The 17,704-nt window shown below is 39.7% G+C and overlaps 1 protein-coding gene across 4 annotated transcripts in view; it reads right to left on the reverse strand.

The window, feature by feature from the left end:
- Positions 1 to 887: 887 nt before the first annotated feature.
- Positions 888 to 17,704, reverse strand: part of TRAK2 (trafficking kinesin protein 2) — a 71,592-nt gene continuing 54,775 nt past the window's right edge. For all 4 annotated transcript variants that reach the window (XM_055120148.1, XM_004601272.2, XM_055120147.1 and 1 more), the window contains 6 exons: positions 15,975 to 16,054; positions 15,492 to 15,692; positions 13,567 to 13,868; positions 12,850 to 13,116; positions 9,226 to 9,331; positions 888 to 5,077 (listed from right to left, as the gene is read on the reverse strand). In XM_055120148.1, coding sequence (XP_054976123.1) covers positions 4,399 to 5,077; positions 9,226 to 9,331; positions 12,850 to 13,116; positions 13,567 to 13,868; positions 15,492 to 15,692; positions 15,975 to 16,054 — 1,635 coding nt within the window. In that variant the 3' untranslated portion in view covers positions 888 to 4,398. The remainder of the gene's footprint in view (positions 5,078 to 9,225; positions 9,332 to 12,849; positions 13,117 to 13,566; positions 13,869 to 15,491; positions 15,693 to 15,974; positions 16,055 to 17,704) is intronic.

The raw sequence follows: 17,704 nt of genomic DNA on the forward strand, positions 1-17,704 counted from the left end.
GTATTGGATATGCCCAAAACAGTAACAATAAGTCTCTCAATGAGAGACGTTACTGGTGCCTGCTCGAACAAATCGATGAGCAAAGGGATGACAGTGACAGTGACATATGGATATCATGTTTTTCTGTAACACCTCACATTGCTTTTTGATGTTTTCATGCAGACCTTCTTAAAGTGTTTACAATGAAATTCTTTATCTTATTGCTGGCAACACTCTCTACAAACCCACTTACATCTAAGCATTCATGCCAAATTTGCATAATAGTATTTATTCATTTGAAAATCTGGCTGCTATTTTATAAAAATCAACAAAGAACAGAAGAGCTGATCTTCATAGTAGTGTAACTGATATAATGAAAACAAAGACGAAGTCAACAGGATACTGATAGCCTCAAACCTTTACTCTCATCTGAAGGTTTTTGGACTTTAACACAAACAGTGATAGCCATGTGTGATGTAGATAAGAGAACAAGCATCAAAGAGCCTTTTCTGCTAGAGTCCAATAATTTACAAATCTAGTTTCTTGGAAGCAGTTTATAGAGTATCAAAAGTAAGTTGCAGAGTAGAGGAATAGAGTTGTTTCATACTTCCAGAATGTTTTCAAATCACTGACTTTAGATTTTTTTGTCGTTCTAATTTTGCTAAGAAGATCTAACCTCTCTCTCTCTCTATATATATATAGTATATGTATATATATATATATATATATATATATATATACATACTCTCATTCTAGCCTAAGAAAATAGATCTGTTTACAATCAACTTTTGTGGTTTTGGGTTCGTTTGGCAAATAGAAGTTGTTTTATATACCAAAAGCAACACAATGGGAAAACTTAAGTAGGATCTATGCAAAGAACTGGGACACAAAACATAGGGAGACAAATGAAAAGTTAAGATACTCATGTTTATTATCTGATTTACATTTGACAAAGCAAAGGTAGGTGCACAAAGAGCTGTTTGACAAAGTCCAGTTCTAGGTATCAAACAACAGTATTTGTTGGGTGCCCCAGAGGGCACTTCTGCCCCTCCTAGGTGGTTGGGCAATGTAATGCAACCACACAGTGCATACACTGTTGTGAAATTTGACAAGCCTGCATGCATCTGACATCAAAGATGCGAACTACTGATCACAAAGAGCTCTAGTTTCAGATGTCAATGTTAGTAATACTAAGTACTAGCTGTGTACTTGAATGCTCAGAAAAAGAGAACAGGCTTTGAATACTGTACAAAATACACCTCTTATTGAGAACAGGTTCTTGTGAGCTGCCTTTAACTTCCTTCCTTAGCCAAAGTGTGTTATTCATGTCAAAGACATATAGTATAAAACTTAAAAAAAAACACAAAAAACCCAAATCTACTTAAACTATGGTAATTAACTTCTGTCAGACCCATGTGTAAGGCTATTTTTACATAAGATTTGGGTCATCATAATTTAGAAAAACTTTCAATTCTGAGTTCTGGAAAGTATCACCCTACTAGATTACAGGATACTCAGAAATACCTGAGGTATAATCACCGAGAACCTTTTTTGAGAAAAAAAATACTAAAGTTTTCTACACAATTATAGAAAATATGAAAATGGGAATAGTATTAAACAGACTGAGGAAGAAATTGCTGTAAGGCTCCAGTTCCTTTTTACTATAGTTTGCACACAATTTTGTTATAATAGAGATTCTCAGGCTGTATCCAAAATGATTTTAGGTGGAAAATTTTAAAATGGCAGAACCCAGTTTCAAAGAGGATTCATCAAGTGATAAGCATGCACCAATAGGAAATTATTGTGCTTCTGCTGAAACATCACCATCAGTTTAATTTTCAAAAACCTAAGTCTGATTCTCTTTAATCAGATGTGCTTTTTGGCTATGACTATGCCCTCAACTTTATGAGGCAAACTGATCATGTTAGCACTCGTTATAAGAAAGTGGACTAATTATTTGGAACACTCCAAAATCTACCTTAATTTAGAGCCACTTAAGTGACGTACATAAATCTGGAAGTTTAATGGGGGGTACTACTCTCTGGCTCTCCATTTCACTACTTCTTGGTGTTATTTAGAAACTGGAAACAGGAAGATTATTTTTTGAGAGAATAAATAAGTTTTAAGAACTGGCAAACATAAGCACCCCAGTATTTTTATAAAATAGAAATTTAAATACTATTTTTGAAAAAGTGAATTGGGATATCTTAGAAACTAAAACATCAGTCATCCTTCATCCTTCTGACATTCGGCATCACTTACATTCACTCTGGGCCTGCTGGGATTCTGACTGTGTCTGCTTCAGTCTGCTAGCCGTGGCATTGATTGATGAAGTTTAGAGACTGGGGAAAGGGCACTCACTTTGTGTTAAAAACATTATTTGGAAATGTTTATTAAGAGACTCTAAACAACATAAAAAAACTAACACTCCTACCAGTGCATGCACACTACCTTTTCTATTCTGAGTACAAGTTCTTGGTGCAGGAGAGGTATCTTAAAGGAGAGAAGGAAGAAACATCTTCTCTGTGGATATCTGTGGGAACCCCAGAAGCAAATTTCTCATCAGAAATCTCTCTGAAAGCTGACTTTCAGTTAAGTCAGGATAAATGAGAAAGCATATGCGAACTCAGCACCAGAGAGATGATGTCTTATATCCTACAGAAAAATAGTCACTACTTCGTTCCTTCCCTCATTTCATAAAAAGTTATGTCTGAACTGCTCTGTCTAGATGAAGCCCTGTCTTCTGACAAGGGGCAGACCTTGATCAGCAACCTTCATAAAACAGCCGCTTCTTCCTTAAATACTTGCATCCAAAAGAATAATGCTGAAATCCAATCTTGTTTTACTTTATCATTTTACAAAGCTTGTTAAAAAAGAAAAAAAAATGCCAGAGAAAAAGGAAAAGCTTTTGACTCTCCCATTAGAAAGGCTATTCATTCTAAAGATATCAAGAAAAAGGAGGCAGATGAGTTTTAATTTTATCTTACATTAAGAAAAACCCACAATCAAGCACCTGGATTTTATTTCAGCTTATAATAATTTAATTTGCCTGAGAATTTTTGTGCAAATACAAGTAATCTTTCATTAAAAATATGCATAGCACACTTTGGGAAAAGTTCAGTTGCAGCCAACTTTCCTTACAAAAAATTTACATACATAAATACATACATAAATTTCCTAATTCCTATTGATTGCACACTGGTTACCTGGGATTGCCTTCCAGCTTCCAAGGAAATTGAAATTGAAAACATTTAATTATATTCATATTCCTTGGCTACTGCACTTGTCCAGAAGAAATGCTCTGAAAACAAGTTTACTGTGTTCCAATTCACACATTTTCTCCTTAAAGTAAAACCCTCCCACCCCAGAACACATGCTGGTTTTTATTCCCCTCCCTTTTTTGGATGTTGTATAAAAATACAAATTTAAAACATGAACTTCCATAAGTCACAATACAAAAGGAATATGGGAGTGTTTGGGTTCTCAGTGGCTCAAGGGCCTGAACAGCAAACAGGGAGTCCTCACTCTTCAGATCTTATGAAAAAGGTCAAACTCCCTGTTTGCTTGTGCAGTGAGCAAGCCATTTGACAGAAGCGTAATTTCACCAGACAGGAACAGGGGCAAACATAAAAGCCACCTCAGTGTTGTCTCAATAACAGACTGCCATCACTTCTGCAGCCTTCCAGAGACGCAAAGCTGCTCCGGTTCCTTTTCTCTTACTTTTTTCTTTAGATGGGGAGAGGACTCCTAAGTAGTGCTCAGGGTGCCAGGGGGCCTCCAGCAATACTTGGCTAACCAATTACCTCAGGTCCAAGGATGCAGCACTGCGTGGGCCTGACAGTGCTTGGGAGTGGGGGTGGGGCTAGGGATTGGCACCAGGTGGTGTGTGGGGCCTCCAGAGCTGTACCCGGTGATGCTGGGGAAGAGGGGCACGTGGTGCCAGGGCCATGAGGAGCCCTGTGGGGACTTTACTGAGGTCCTGTGCATACATGCACATGCCCCGGACCCTGATCCACCTCCCCAGGTCCCTCATTTTCTCTTCTCATCCCCTAACCTGGGCTTTCCTTGCTTACACTTACTAGAAACAAATGTGCATGCAACAAGTTCAGGACTTCTAGTATTTTTCAGTATTATGAAATTTATGTTCTAGTCCTTTTATTTCCAAGACAAGAAAACCCAACTGGACAAATACTTAAATCTTTCTTTCAGTCTTATCTCTAAAGACTCATGGTCATTCACGTCTACTTTCTGTTTAGCAAGCCCCTTTCATTAGAGCCTGATTCCAATTCTCTTTTCCTGCTTCCCTTTCTCACATTCACAACCTTCTGCAATCTTCTTTTTCTTTCAGAACGGACCACCAGTAGTGCAAGCTATCCTTCATGTGCTAATGTGCAAAGGAGGTCAGTTAACTGCTGGTCTTCAGTCCTCCTTCAGAATATCCATTTTGGGTGAGGGTGTGCAAACTGGGGTACCAAAGCTACCCATCATTACTGGAAGACTCTGATTCCTTCTCAGTCCACTCAATAAATTGCTACCTGAATTTAAATAAACAGCAGAGCCTGGTCTTTGAAGACCAATTTCTGCTTCTTGGCTTCTTCCATTTTCCTGGGCATCAGGAGTCTTGACCACTCTGGCAATCCCCAGTCTCTTCAGCCTGTCCACTAAGTTCATTTTCAACTGGCCAACATCAGGAGGGTTCCGGGAAGGCCTCAAGCCATACATTTCCTGGAGGAATGTTTCAGCTGGTCGAGAGGCCAAAAAATTTTCAGAGGTATGCACTCGAGGTTCAAAGGGCAAAGGAGAAGGGCAGGGTGAGTGAGATGGTGAGTTTGGCGGGGTGCAAGGGATAGCTAGGGCTTTAGAGAGAGGCTGAAGGAGGGGGCTCTCTGAAATGGGGCTATGGTACACTTTAGCAGAGATGCCTCGTTCTTGTAGGAGTTTGGCCAAGCCCATGGTGCTGCTGAAGGTTATAGTGGAATCTCGTCGGTTGGTGATGGATTCACCAATGCTGAGTCTATAGGACATGGCTGGCGAATTCACCGCTGTGTTTGAGGAACTGCTACTGCTACTTCCACAGGACAATGAAGGAAACCCAGAGCTAAAGAAAAAGAAAAAGAAAAAAGAAATGAGTAGGAGAGTTTGCGAATTTTAAAAACATCTTCAAAATAGCATTTAAAGTATTTAAATAGCAGTTACATGATCCTTAGTAAATACAGAACAGGTTAGCACATTAGAAACTAAACACTGGCCGCCAAGATGTGATCCCGGGGGCTGCACGTGTGTGCAGCCTCTCCGTAGCTGCACGAGCGTGACTCCAGACGCCAGCTAAAGTTTTCGGCATGGGTAGCTCCTTGAAGAATGTCTCCAGACTGAGAACTAAGCCGCGGCCCCATGCCCGCCCAGGAGGAGAAAGGTATTTCTTTCTCTCGCCTCTTCCTTGCCGGGGGTGAAGGGCGTGGTGACCGCCATATTATGACGACCACAGATGGGGTTTACAAGCTTGCAATGATCCAATATCTGGAAGAAATCTCCCTGGACTTAGTCACTAAAGTACAGAAATCCAAAACCTCATATCTCTTCACAACAGGTCTGACTCTAGTGGGGTACTCCTAACAATAATAGTGAGGTTTGTGTTGAAATATTGAATGTAACCAAAGTAAATAGAAAGTAAAGTGAAGTTTATCAGTTACAAGGCGGGGGGAGTACGGGCGGGGGGGCAGGATGGGAGGTATGGGAGGTGTACTTTTTTTTTTTTTTTTTTTGGTGGTGGGATATGGGCACTGGTGAAGGGATGGTTGTTTCTGCAATTGTGTAACTGAGACTTAAGCCTGAAAGCATTGTAATTTTCCACATGGTGATTCAATAAAATAAAATTCTTAAAAAAAAAAAAGAAACTAAACACTATTATAAAATAGATTTGAAAAGCAAGTGTTGGATACTAGCCCCAAGTGTTTTAGGCTTCATCCATGAATTGCCCGTTTTCCTTCTCCTAGAGCTTACCATGCTCTTGCTAGCATCCCTAATTTAGTTAAAGTTTATCTTTAACCTTTCCTTTGTATTTTACCTCTCATTGTCACAGTTCCCCAAGTCTGTCTTGATTACTTGTAAGTCAAAACTTTCTGGTAATTCTGAACTTTGTATTTGTACTGCTTTGCATTTGAAGTGCTGCGCATTTGTACTTGCTTTTCTATTTCCCCTGTAACCTTTTTATATTTCTTTGGTTAAACACAGAAAGACCATTAATGTTATGATCCTAATATTTAGGAGTTGACTGACTCTAAATATATCTACTCCTGAGCATCTGTCATAATTACTTGACTCAGGCTTCGGTTGCTGCAGTTCCTAACACCCCAAAAGGGAGGTCCTGCGATACGAATGGGGTGGACCTCGGGCAAGTGGCAAAGCTACACTGGCACCGAAATGGGACACTGTAAAAAGCATAAATGCATGGTCTTGATGCAAGTTATTACAACTTAGAGACAGGGCACCCACGGGGAAGGCCAAGCTGAATTGGCCTGAGGACTTAGTTTGGGATTTACAGTAAAAGCCTTGCTTGCTCTCAGAGTCCAGAGAACTAAGTGTTGGGATCTTTGTCTCTCACTGTTTATCCAAACAACTGCAAGTATTGATAACTTAGAACTAGAGGGAAGGATGAAAGCAATGTAGATGTCCCTGGGAGACGGAGAATATCTTTGGGTTAGTCTCCCCAACAGAATTTCCTCATCAGATGTTTATCTATGTAGATGTAAATCACACCTATGTCCCTACCTCAAGCCCCCTCAGATGTTCTATAAGTATGCTAGCAGCTCTGCATTAAATGACATTTTCACCATCAGTTTGTGGTTTCCCAGTCTCCTGTCTCTCTTCAGGGGAGGCCTGGGGAGGACCCGGAGGCAACTCTGGGCCACCGAATGCACACAGGTCACAGCAGCAGCCCCCGCATTTGACTTTGTGAACTCAAGGTAAGAATTTTTTTTTTTTTTTTTTTTTTTTGCTTTTTGGGTCACACCCGGCGATGCACAGGGGTTACTCCTGGTTCTACACTCAGGAATTACTCCTGGCGGCGCTCAGGGGACCATATGGGATGCTGGGATTCGAACCCGGGTCGGCCGCATGCAAGGCAAACGCCCTACCCACTGTGCTATCGCTCCAGCCCCTCAATAAGAATTTTGATGTTACTTTTAATAAGGAGGGCTGGCCTATGCCTGGCTGTGTTCAGGAATCACTCTTCCTGCTGCTTAGGGAACCATATGCAGTATTGAGGATTGAACTGGCCTACCAGGCAAAATGCCTTACTAGCTGGACTTCTCTGGCCTAAGGGCAATTATATAAAATGTTATCTTAGTTCTTTTAGAACAATGTAGAAAAATTGTTGATATGCCTGCTCATTATAGACCTTACTGAAATCTTCATTGAACAGCATACAAATCTTTTTCTAAATAAATAATCTGCTTCTACTTTATAGACATTATGTATTATAATCCTATTTTTCTTACACTGGCAGCTAAAAATTTGACTCAAATACAAGGTTCCACATAGCAAGTTTGTAAGACTTTATGATACCAATTTATACACTGGTTTTATTCCTCTATTCATTTTATATCCTTACTCCTAATATTTGTTTTTTCCTTGTACTTCACTTCTAATTAATAATATCTCTCTAAGTTTGTAGGTATCTTTGAGATCTTAGATCTATTTGAGAACTGGTAAGTTAGAAAGAGCTGCAACAAATGTGGCTTAATAAATCTCATGACTACTGGTTAAAGAAACATTGGTACATCTACACAATGGAATACTATGCAGCTGTTAGGAGAGACGAAGTCATGAAATTTGCTTATAAATGGATAAACATGGAGAGTATCATGCTAAGTGAAATGAGTCAGAAAGAGAGGGACAGACATAGAGGGACTGCACTCATTTGTGGAGTGTAGGGTAGCATCACATGAGACTCACACCCAAGGACAGTAGATACAAGGGCCAGGGGGATTGCCCCATAGCTGGAAGACTGCTTCATGAGCGGAGGGGAGAAGGCAGATGGAACAGAGAAGGGATCACTAAGAAAATGATGGCTGGAAGAACCAGTTGGGATGGGAGATGCATGCCAAAAGTAGATAATGGACCAAACATGATGATCTCTCAGTGTCTGTGTTGCAAGCCATGATGCTCAAAAATAGGGAGAGTATGGGGAATATTGTCTGCCATGGAGGCAGGGGGAGCGTGGGAAAGGGAGGGTATACCCAGGATATTGGTGGTGGGGAATGTGCACTGGTGGAGGGATGGGTGTTCAATCATTGAGATTGTAACCCAAACATGAAATCTTGTAACTACCTCATGGTGATTCAATAAAATTAATAATAATAATAATAATAAATAAATCTCATGACTTGTATTTAGTATCTGTATACTGAAAAACTGTATATCTGAAAAACCCTCTACACTTTGGCTTGATTGAGCTCACCTGCTGACAATCACCTATGTCCACTGTCACATTTTGATACCAGAAAGCAATGAATCCTGAAAAAAGGAAACTCTACATGTAGAACCCTCCCCAACTTTGATGCATGTGTCTAAACATTTGGCTATTTTAGCCTGTGTCTTTCTTTTTTTTAAAATTTTTAAATTTTATTTTATTGAATCACCGTGAGATAGTTACAACCTTTCATGTTTGGGTTATATTCTCACAATGAACACACACCCATCCTTCCACCAGTGCACATTCCCCACCACCAATATCCCTGGTATAACCCCCCTTTCCCACCCTCCCCCTGCCTCCATGGCAGACAATATTCCCCATACTCTCTCTCTACTTTGGGGCACTATTTAGCCTGTGTCTTTCCTTTGAAATAAATAGTACGTACAAGCAAAACAACTTTCGATGAGATCTCTAAGTCATTCTAGCAAATGACTGAGCCCAAAACCAGTTTGATTCTGTAGGTGGTATCAGTAGTGAGGATAGCCTTGTGTGAAGACTTCCTCCTCAAATAGAACTATTTGGCTAATTCTGGGTATCACCCTAAATAGGTTATTTACTGCCCTTGGATCAGACCTTTGAGCCTTAAATGCCTCACTTTCGCAATTTACATGATATATCCACTTGCTCCATCAATTTCAAAGAATTATGATCAAATTAAAAATCACAATGTGAAAAAGTTCTAAACGCAGAGTATCACAGAACAATAATTAGAATTCTAGGAATTAAAACACAGAGTTGTGGAAAAGAAGGTCTCAAGTCACCCAGCCTCTTACCTGGGGGTAACCTGAGTGATATCAGAAGGATGTAATATCCTACAGGTGGTGAAGGTGTAGGTTGAGTTTGTGCCTGAAAGACACTTTCCTGGATTCAAGGTTGCGGCTGAAATACAGATTTTTGGAGAATCAAACACAAAATTGAAAGATTAGGTTTAATGGGGTAGGAAACTCATGATTATTATTAATAACATCTATCAGTCTTTTATACAAAACTGTATCTGGAAATGAAAATTACATAAAAGTTTTATTCAGTATCCCTCATTTATACATCTAAATGTTTCCCAAAATGGGTAATAAAACCCCCCCAGGTCTGATTCATAATGATATTAGCAACTGGGGGAGGGAGCACTTTCTGTTTGCTTAAAGAAGGTAGATTTTTCTTGGGGCCACTGAATAATTTTTTTTCCCTTAAAATGGGGCGGTAGGCCCAAAATAAGTGTGGGAATCTCTGATACAGTCTAATCCATTAGTATTTTAAAACTAAATCAAAAGGCTTAAAAATGGTACAGAAGCAAGAGAAAAATACCTTCTGAAATTATGCTTTGAAAGAAAACAATATCTCATCCGATCTTTCTAGCTAAGCTCTCTACTCTAGTGGTTCTTTAACCACTAAATCAAGCATACTTTTTCATAGATTGTTGCAATGTTTCAGAAGTTGACTGTTATAAGTTACAAATAATTAACCAGTCATTTATAAGAAACATTAAAACTCTTATCCTTCAAATCTGTTTCACAGAGTTTAGTTACTGCATTCCTGCTCTTCTGTATTTACTACAGATCACAAATGTCTACTGTGACTACTTTAAATACTTTAATTGTGGCCACTCAAAATCTACAGGTCAAAATTACTTCCCCAGTAATGCTGACACACTGTCTGATCTTCAGCATATCTTTAGGGTTGTTCTTTGTACAGTCGGTATAAAACCATTGTGGCAAGATTATTGGCTCTTCAATACAAATCAAGGCACAGGCACCAAGTTATAATAGTATTTTCCATTGCTGTCCACTTATATGTTGTTGTTTATTCTGAGGGGGGCCACACACGGCAATGCACAAGGTTTACTCCTGGCTCCACACTCAGGAATTACTTTTAGCAGTGCCTGGGGGACCATATGGAATGCTGGGGATTGAACCTGGGTCAGCTACGTGCAAAGCAAGCTCCCTACCCACTGTACTATCTCTCCAGCTCTGTATTATTATTTTTTAAACAAGAGTCACTGATTTACAAATTTTATACCATACAGTCTTTGAAGAAGCAGCAAAAATTATTAAATATTGATTCTCACATCTTCTTAATATTCTGCACGTTTAAACAGAAAGTGGGTAGTAAGTCCTCTATTGGCCTTTCGAATGTACCAGGGTACATTCGAAAGGCCATCTAGAGGAACAGTACTTGTGCAACTGAGCAAATTTTTTGTTGCCATAAATTTTTTTGGTCACATCAGCTGCACTCAGGGGTTATGTCTGGCTCTGCACTCAGGGATCACTCCTGGTGGTCTCAGGGGGTCATACGTAGTGATTTGGATTGAGCCAGGGTCAGTTGCATACCTGACTAGCACCTTACTGGCTGTATTCTCTCTCTAGTCTGTTGAACTAACTGTTTTGTTTTGGGGCCACACCCAGCAATATTCAGAACTTACTCCTAGCTCTGAGATCAAGGGGACCATATTAGGTGCTGGGGATCAAATCTGGGTTGGCCACATGTAAGGCAAGCACCCTACCTGCTGTACTATTTCTACAGCCTTGAGTTAAAGGTTTTTAATGGTACTCCACTTTCACTTGAAAGAACAATGAACAAACTGTCATTACTCAGACACGGGTATTTAGCAGAAGTTTTCTTGCAAATGAAGGCAGAGTGCCCTATTTCTTCAAAACACCGCTGACAATTTTGCTGTCAGTGACAAGAATTTGACTTTTCAAGTGAAAACAAGAGTTCTGGAAGACTTATATCCACTCTGGAACTTGAAAGTTCCCTAATACTAGATCACTTTCTCATAAGATGGTGTGATTCTAGTTATTTTGTTTGTTTTGGAGCCACACCTGGCAGTGCTCAGGTCTTAATTCCTGGCTCTGTGCTCAGGGGTCACTTCTGGTGGTGCTATGGACCTTATGTGGTATCAGGATCGAACTTAATTTAGTTGTGTGCAAGGCAAGTGCCTTGGATAAGGCAAGTACTACCTCTCTGGCCCCTTGATGTGATTTTTAATATATAATTAAACTTGTCAACATACCAAAGATCTGAGTAACTCAGTGAACTAATACTTTCTAAACTATACATGATGTTTTAGTCATGAGGGGACAAAAGATGCTTTCAAACTGCAGGACAGATCAATAGATTTTAATGTAACAAGATATAAGAAGTTTACTGATAAGGCTTCAGATACTAAACAGCTATAAATCTTAAGGAATTAAATTATTACTTATCAAATTTTGGTGCAACAACAAAGAAAATCCACAAATACAGAAGAAGCAGTTAAAATATTCTTTCCTATACCAACTACATACTGGCTGAGGTTGCATTTTCTTCCACTTTTCAGCTAAAACATGCACCCCAGGAGACTAAATGTAGAAGCTGATACTGAGAATCTAGCTATTGTCTCTTAAATCATAAATTAGACCAGCAATGCTATAAAATATAACACTTCCTATCACTACTTAAAAAGCTGCTACTTATCAGAGTTAACACGTAATTATTATTTTTATCTGAATTAATTCATCATCATCATCATCATCCCGCTGATCATCGATTTTCTTCTTCTTCTTCTTCATCATCATCATCATCATCATCCGTTGATCATCGATTTTCTCGAGTGGTCTCAGTAACATCTCCATTTGTCCTAGCCCTGAGATTTTGGAAACCTCTCTTTACTCATCCTTTCCAATGGTGCTGCATTAGAGGCTCTTTCAGGGTCAGGGGAAAGAGACCCATCATTGTTACTGATTTTGACATATGAATACGCCATGGAGAGCTTGCCAGGCCCTCCCGTGCAGGCAGGAAACTCTCGGTAGCTTGCCAGGTTCTCTGAGAGAGAGAACTAGGCTATAAGATGTCTTCCAGGGGTTTGGTTTTATAGTTTCTGGCTGCTGGCTGCTGATGGGATTACACAGCGCCGGGGGTAGTTTCTGGGTGTTTCTGGGTGAATTAATTATGTTTTTAAATTTTATCAGTTTTTATTTCTAGTGTGGTAATTATCAATCGATACAATCCACAAAAACAAGCTCTCAGGAGTTCTCAGTGATTGTTTTTGCGGGACAGGCAGTGTCTGGAGTATCCCCAGAGGTCCTCAGGGTTGCTCCATGCAGGGCAAGCATCTTAACCCCTGTGCTTATCTCTCTAGCCTCTCTCAGTGTTTTAAATATAAAGATCTCCTGAGCTGAAAGGTCCGCAAACCACCGACTGATCATTCTCCTTCTCTGCCCAATCTATTTATGTAGATTGGATAAGATAATGTGGAGATAATTAGAAAGTTCACTAACACTAGAGATTTTCATTACCTTACAGTCAACACTGAGTACACCTAGTGAGATTTATGCAGAAGAAGCCAGCTAATCACAGAATATGCTGGGCTGCACAAAGTACTATCAGCTAGGAGCTTGTAGTCAATCCAGCTTTCTTCTCACCTGTAACCTGCCCACCTGCTGAAGTGATGGGCGGCAGGAAGATTCCTGTTACTGGCTCGGATACTGAAGGTTTCTGTTCCACTTGAAGAGGTGGCTGAACCTGGAATGTGATGCCTTCCTCATCATCCTCTTCTAAATCTGAGAGGTGATAGACGGCATCCTTGGGTAACTGGGTAAAGCCTTTAGTGATGACACCTGGTCTTGGATCGAGGATGGTTCCTAAATTTGGTTGAGCAAGTTGCTGCCAGTGGTACAGAGTTTGTGATCCTGGATGTGTGAGAAAAAAAAGGGAGAGGATTTCATGTTTTATTTTGATTTATTCTTTGTTTTTCGGGGCTATACCTGACTGTTTCATTTTACTCATGACTCTACGATTAGGCATCACTCCTATCGGTGCTCTGAGGCTCTAGGTTTTCCTACTTACCTGACCTGCTGTGTGATCTCTCAGCCAGGGGCATGTTTTAAATTCCTCACAAATATTAAATTTTGGAGCAGAAGCTAAAAATTAGATATGCAGAAAAGTGGTAATAATAAAACCATTTATTTGGACTAAATGTTTTTTATATAATTTTCAAATTAAAGTTCTCGTGGACAAGATATTAAAAGCTATCTTCTATACATCATGCTCTTCAATTTAAATAGAAATCATATTTTCTGGGGAAGGAAAACCAAGATTGCTATTATTGCTAAGGACAGAAAATGACCCTTGTTGATTACCTTCTAAGGGTTTGACAATTTGCAATTTTTCAGGCATAAATCCTCGAAGGCAACTGACAGTGCTGAGGTCGGTGATTTCTGACTGGTTGGTGCACAGTGAGACAAGACTCTCTGGAGGGGTATCACAACCACTAACCACTTCTTCTTTCTGGTCGGCCAGAACCTGAATCTTCCGCTCCCATTCTTCAGCAAAGAATTGCTTCTCACTCAAGTAGTTCTGCCGCCGCAGACTCAGGCGATGCAATGCTGTAGCCAAATCACTATCTGCAGAGGGGTCTGATTGATCTTCATTCTGGGTGTTCCTATGGGAAAATCACATTTATTCACTAGACCTGTAAGGGTCTTGACATCTGGAACCTTTTCCTTCTACAACCGTGATTGTTCAAAAGACTAATCTGTGTTTTATGGGCTTTTTTTAGATACCTGTAATACAAAAGTAATGATATCAAATCAAGATAACCAATATTACCTATAATTCTAGCGATCATTTTAAGTGATTTCAGATAGGCACTATAAATAAATATATTTATAAAAAAAATTACACACACATTTGGTTTCGGGACCACACCAGCAAATGCTTAGGGCTTACTCCTGGATCTATGCTGAGGATCATCTCTATACCTCCTAAAGCGTTTTGGGGACCATATGGTGTGCCAGGGATTAAACATGGGTCGGCCGCATACAAAGCAAGTGCTTTCCCCCCATATTATCACTACATCCCTGCACAAAAATACTTTATTACTGCTGTTTTTCACCTAACTTTTATGGAGGGACTACACCTGGTGACGCTCAGAGTTCCCTCCTGTCTCTGTGCTTAGGCATCAATCATGGCGGTGCTTAAGGGACCATATGGGATTCTGGGGATTGAACCTGGGCTGGCTGTATACAAAGCAAGCACCCTGCCCACTGTACTATCTCTCCAGTACCTCACCTAACTTTTCTAATTTACTTTATTTATGAAACTACAGATACAACCATCTATAAATTCAGAGTAAGTAGTTAAAAAAATTACATTTCATTCAATCAGTGATATCACTGATTGCAAGAGGTACCTTTCTATAGTATGAAAAAAGAAAAAAGTAGGGGCTGGAGCGATAGCACAGTGGGTAGGGCGTTTGCCTTGCACTCGGCCAACCCGGGTTCGAATCCCAGCATCCCATATGGTCCCCTGAGCACTACCAGGGGTAATTCCTAAGTGCAGAGCCAGGAGTAACCCCTGTGCATCGCTAGGTGTGACCCAAAAAGAAAAAAAAAAAGAAAAAAGAAAAAAGTAAACTCTAATCTACTCTAATCAACTCTACTTAGTTGTTGCAAAACATAGTTAAAAATATGTAGATGTGAAAATGTCGGCTTTGAGCTGCACAATCCTCTATGAATATTATAAACATGTAAAAGAAATTCAGAATTGTAAATACTGCATTTATAGTTTTGCAGTATACCTTTTTATTTTTACTTTTCCGAACATGTTTGAAACTGGAGGTATCTTATGATTGAAGGCAAGGCAGCAATTGCTCTTGGCTACTATGTATCAGTTCACAACGATTGATGTTTGTTACATTTTTTTCCTGAGATAACCTATAAAGCCATTGTGAGTTCTGAACATGCTCACAACAAACCTGTCAACACAAACAGGACAATGATATCTGCACTAGATAAAATTTCTCTCAGAGAAGAGATAAAGAATTCCAAACAAGAATTCTTTCAAAAGCTATCGGCTCACTTTTGAATGTTGCCATTTATTTTCCAAACTTTCATGAAATCAACAACCTGTCTTACAAGTAACACAGAGGACACAGTTACTGAAAACTGACAGGTCCAGAAGGCCCTTGGGATAGCACAGAGCAAGGCAGGAGATGGAATATGGGCGCCTTGCATATGATCACCACAGGAAGTGAAGAGTCACAGTCACGATCCATGTTTCTTACCCCGGATTCGCCTCTGAGTTGTCAGCCTGGTTCAGGAGCATTTTGTCCTCTGCCTGCTGTAAACCAGACTCGAAAGGCTTTGCTGTCATGATGACACTTGAACGGTTGGATCCTGGAATGGGCAGGGCTGCGTACGGGGCAGCGCGGCTCCGTGTGTCATTTGCAACCTTGACAGTGTCAAATACCCGTTTCTGCTGGGCTCTGTCAAGACACAAGTACTCATTACTGCCACATGCCACATAGGGTATGGTCCCCAAAACTCCCCTCCCAAGTCACCCTCCCCCCACCGACTGATGTCTAAAGTCAAGAAGTCATTAGAAAATACAATTCAGAACCACAGAATTTTCTCACAGAAGAACTGCTGTGAGGGAAAAACTGAAGAGTAAGGTGATTTGCTATTGAATCTTACCACTTTGCACTGTGGCTTGAAAAAAAAAAATTCATCCTGATGGTTGAGTGGCAACAGATGTGATCTGGACTTACTTTTGCTTAAAAACAGAAGATTCTTCATCCAAACTCAACTTTTTACGCATGGTTCCCTCAATCTCAGCTGCCAGGGATTCCTAAGAAAAAAAATTTGGATTACTATAGTGATCATGTTAGAAGCCTGTATGGAAAAATGAACTGTTGTTAAATTAAAGTCTGTTTTTAAATTTTTTCTTTTTGGGTCACACCCAGTGATGCATAGGGATTGCTCCTGGCTCTGCACTCAGGAATCACTCCTGGTGGTGTTTGGGGGACCATATGAGATACTGGGAATTGAACCCGGGTCGGCTGTGAACAAGGCAAATGCCCTCCCCGCTGTACTATCACTCCAGCTCCCAATAAGAGAGTCTTCAGAATCCCACACTTTTGGTATAATACATTAACAGAAAACATAAGAAAATAGTCACAGGCTAAAATTCAGATGGAAAAGAGACGTTCTGAAAATGTATCTTTTAAATAAGAGCCAATTACTTTTTTCACGATAGATATTTACAAGTAAGCAGTAGGAAAAAATGTGATAAACTGAAAATAACAAAAAAAGAAAGACCTGGAAGGGTTATTAACTAAATACATGCATATGGGTGTAAAGTATGGATGGAAAGATAGATATAGATGTCTTTGTGTGGGTTTATGTATGAACACACACACTTTCCCTAGTTCTCCTGCTGAACAAGCTGTGAAGTAATGATACTCTAGCTACAAAGAAGTTGACTAGCACCAGGATCTTGGATTCTAACCACTTCCTCTTAGGTAACAAGAACTACTTGAAAAATTGGAGATTCCAAGGCTGAGCACAGGGGAAATGGAGGACAAATTTGAAGATCAAACCATTACCAGGGACAAACTGAGTACCGAGACAAAAAACAATCAAAATGAATTATAATCCAATGACTAAAACAGGAATCCATTTAAGTCCATACTAATATAATTAAAGGAAGAAATGAATGAATAGTAGAATTTTTAAAATTATCATTTGATACTTACCATAGTAATAGCTCTAACCTATAAATAACTGAATTAGGTAAGAACCAACAACAGGTGCTCAGATCGGGTTTAAAAGTTTGACAAAGAATAGGATATTAAACAGTCTCAAAGAATCTCTCCATAAAATGATAACTTTTTAAGGATAATATCTGCAGATACTGTCCTTAAACATTTTCATCACTGTAAATTTAATTGGCAAGGCTAATTCAATTCCTTTTTTTTTTTTTTTTTTTTTTTTTTTTGGTTTTTGGGTCACACCTGGCGATGCACAGGGGTTACTCCTGGCTCTGCACTCAGGAATTACTCCTGGCGGTGCTCAGGGTACCATATGGGATGCTGGGATTTGAACCCGGGCCGGCTGCATGCAAGGCAAACGCCCTCCCTGCTGTGCTATCTCTCCAGCCCCACAATTCCTTATTTATTAACATCACTTAGTTAATAGTGGCAAAGATCAGCAGAAACTACTTTAACTAAGTGATTGAAGTTAAACTGACAGTCATCAATAATGGGACAGAGACAATGCATGACACCTACTTGTGGTGGGAGTAGGCCCAATTTCCTTAGGGTTAGTCCCATAGCCTTATAATAAATCTGAAAGGGCATCAGTTAGGTGGAAGGCTACAGTAATTAGGAGTACTTATGAAAATTGATGTTGATATACATATTTAGGTCTGAATTAATAACTGGATTCTAGAAACAAAGAAAAACCATGTCTCAAGGTGCTTAACCTTTCCAGAAAGCAT

This window comes from Sorex araneus, chromosome X, assembly GCF_027595985.1.
Source record: "Sorex araneus isolate mSorAra2 chromosome X, mSorAra2.pri, whole genome shotgun sequence".
Lineage (NCBI taxonomy): Eukaryota > Metazoa > Chordata > Mammalia > Eulipotyphla > Soricidae > Sorex > Sorex araneus.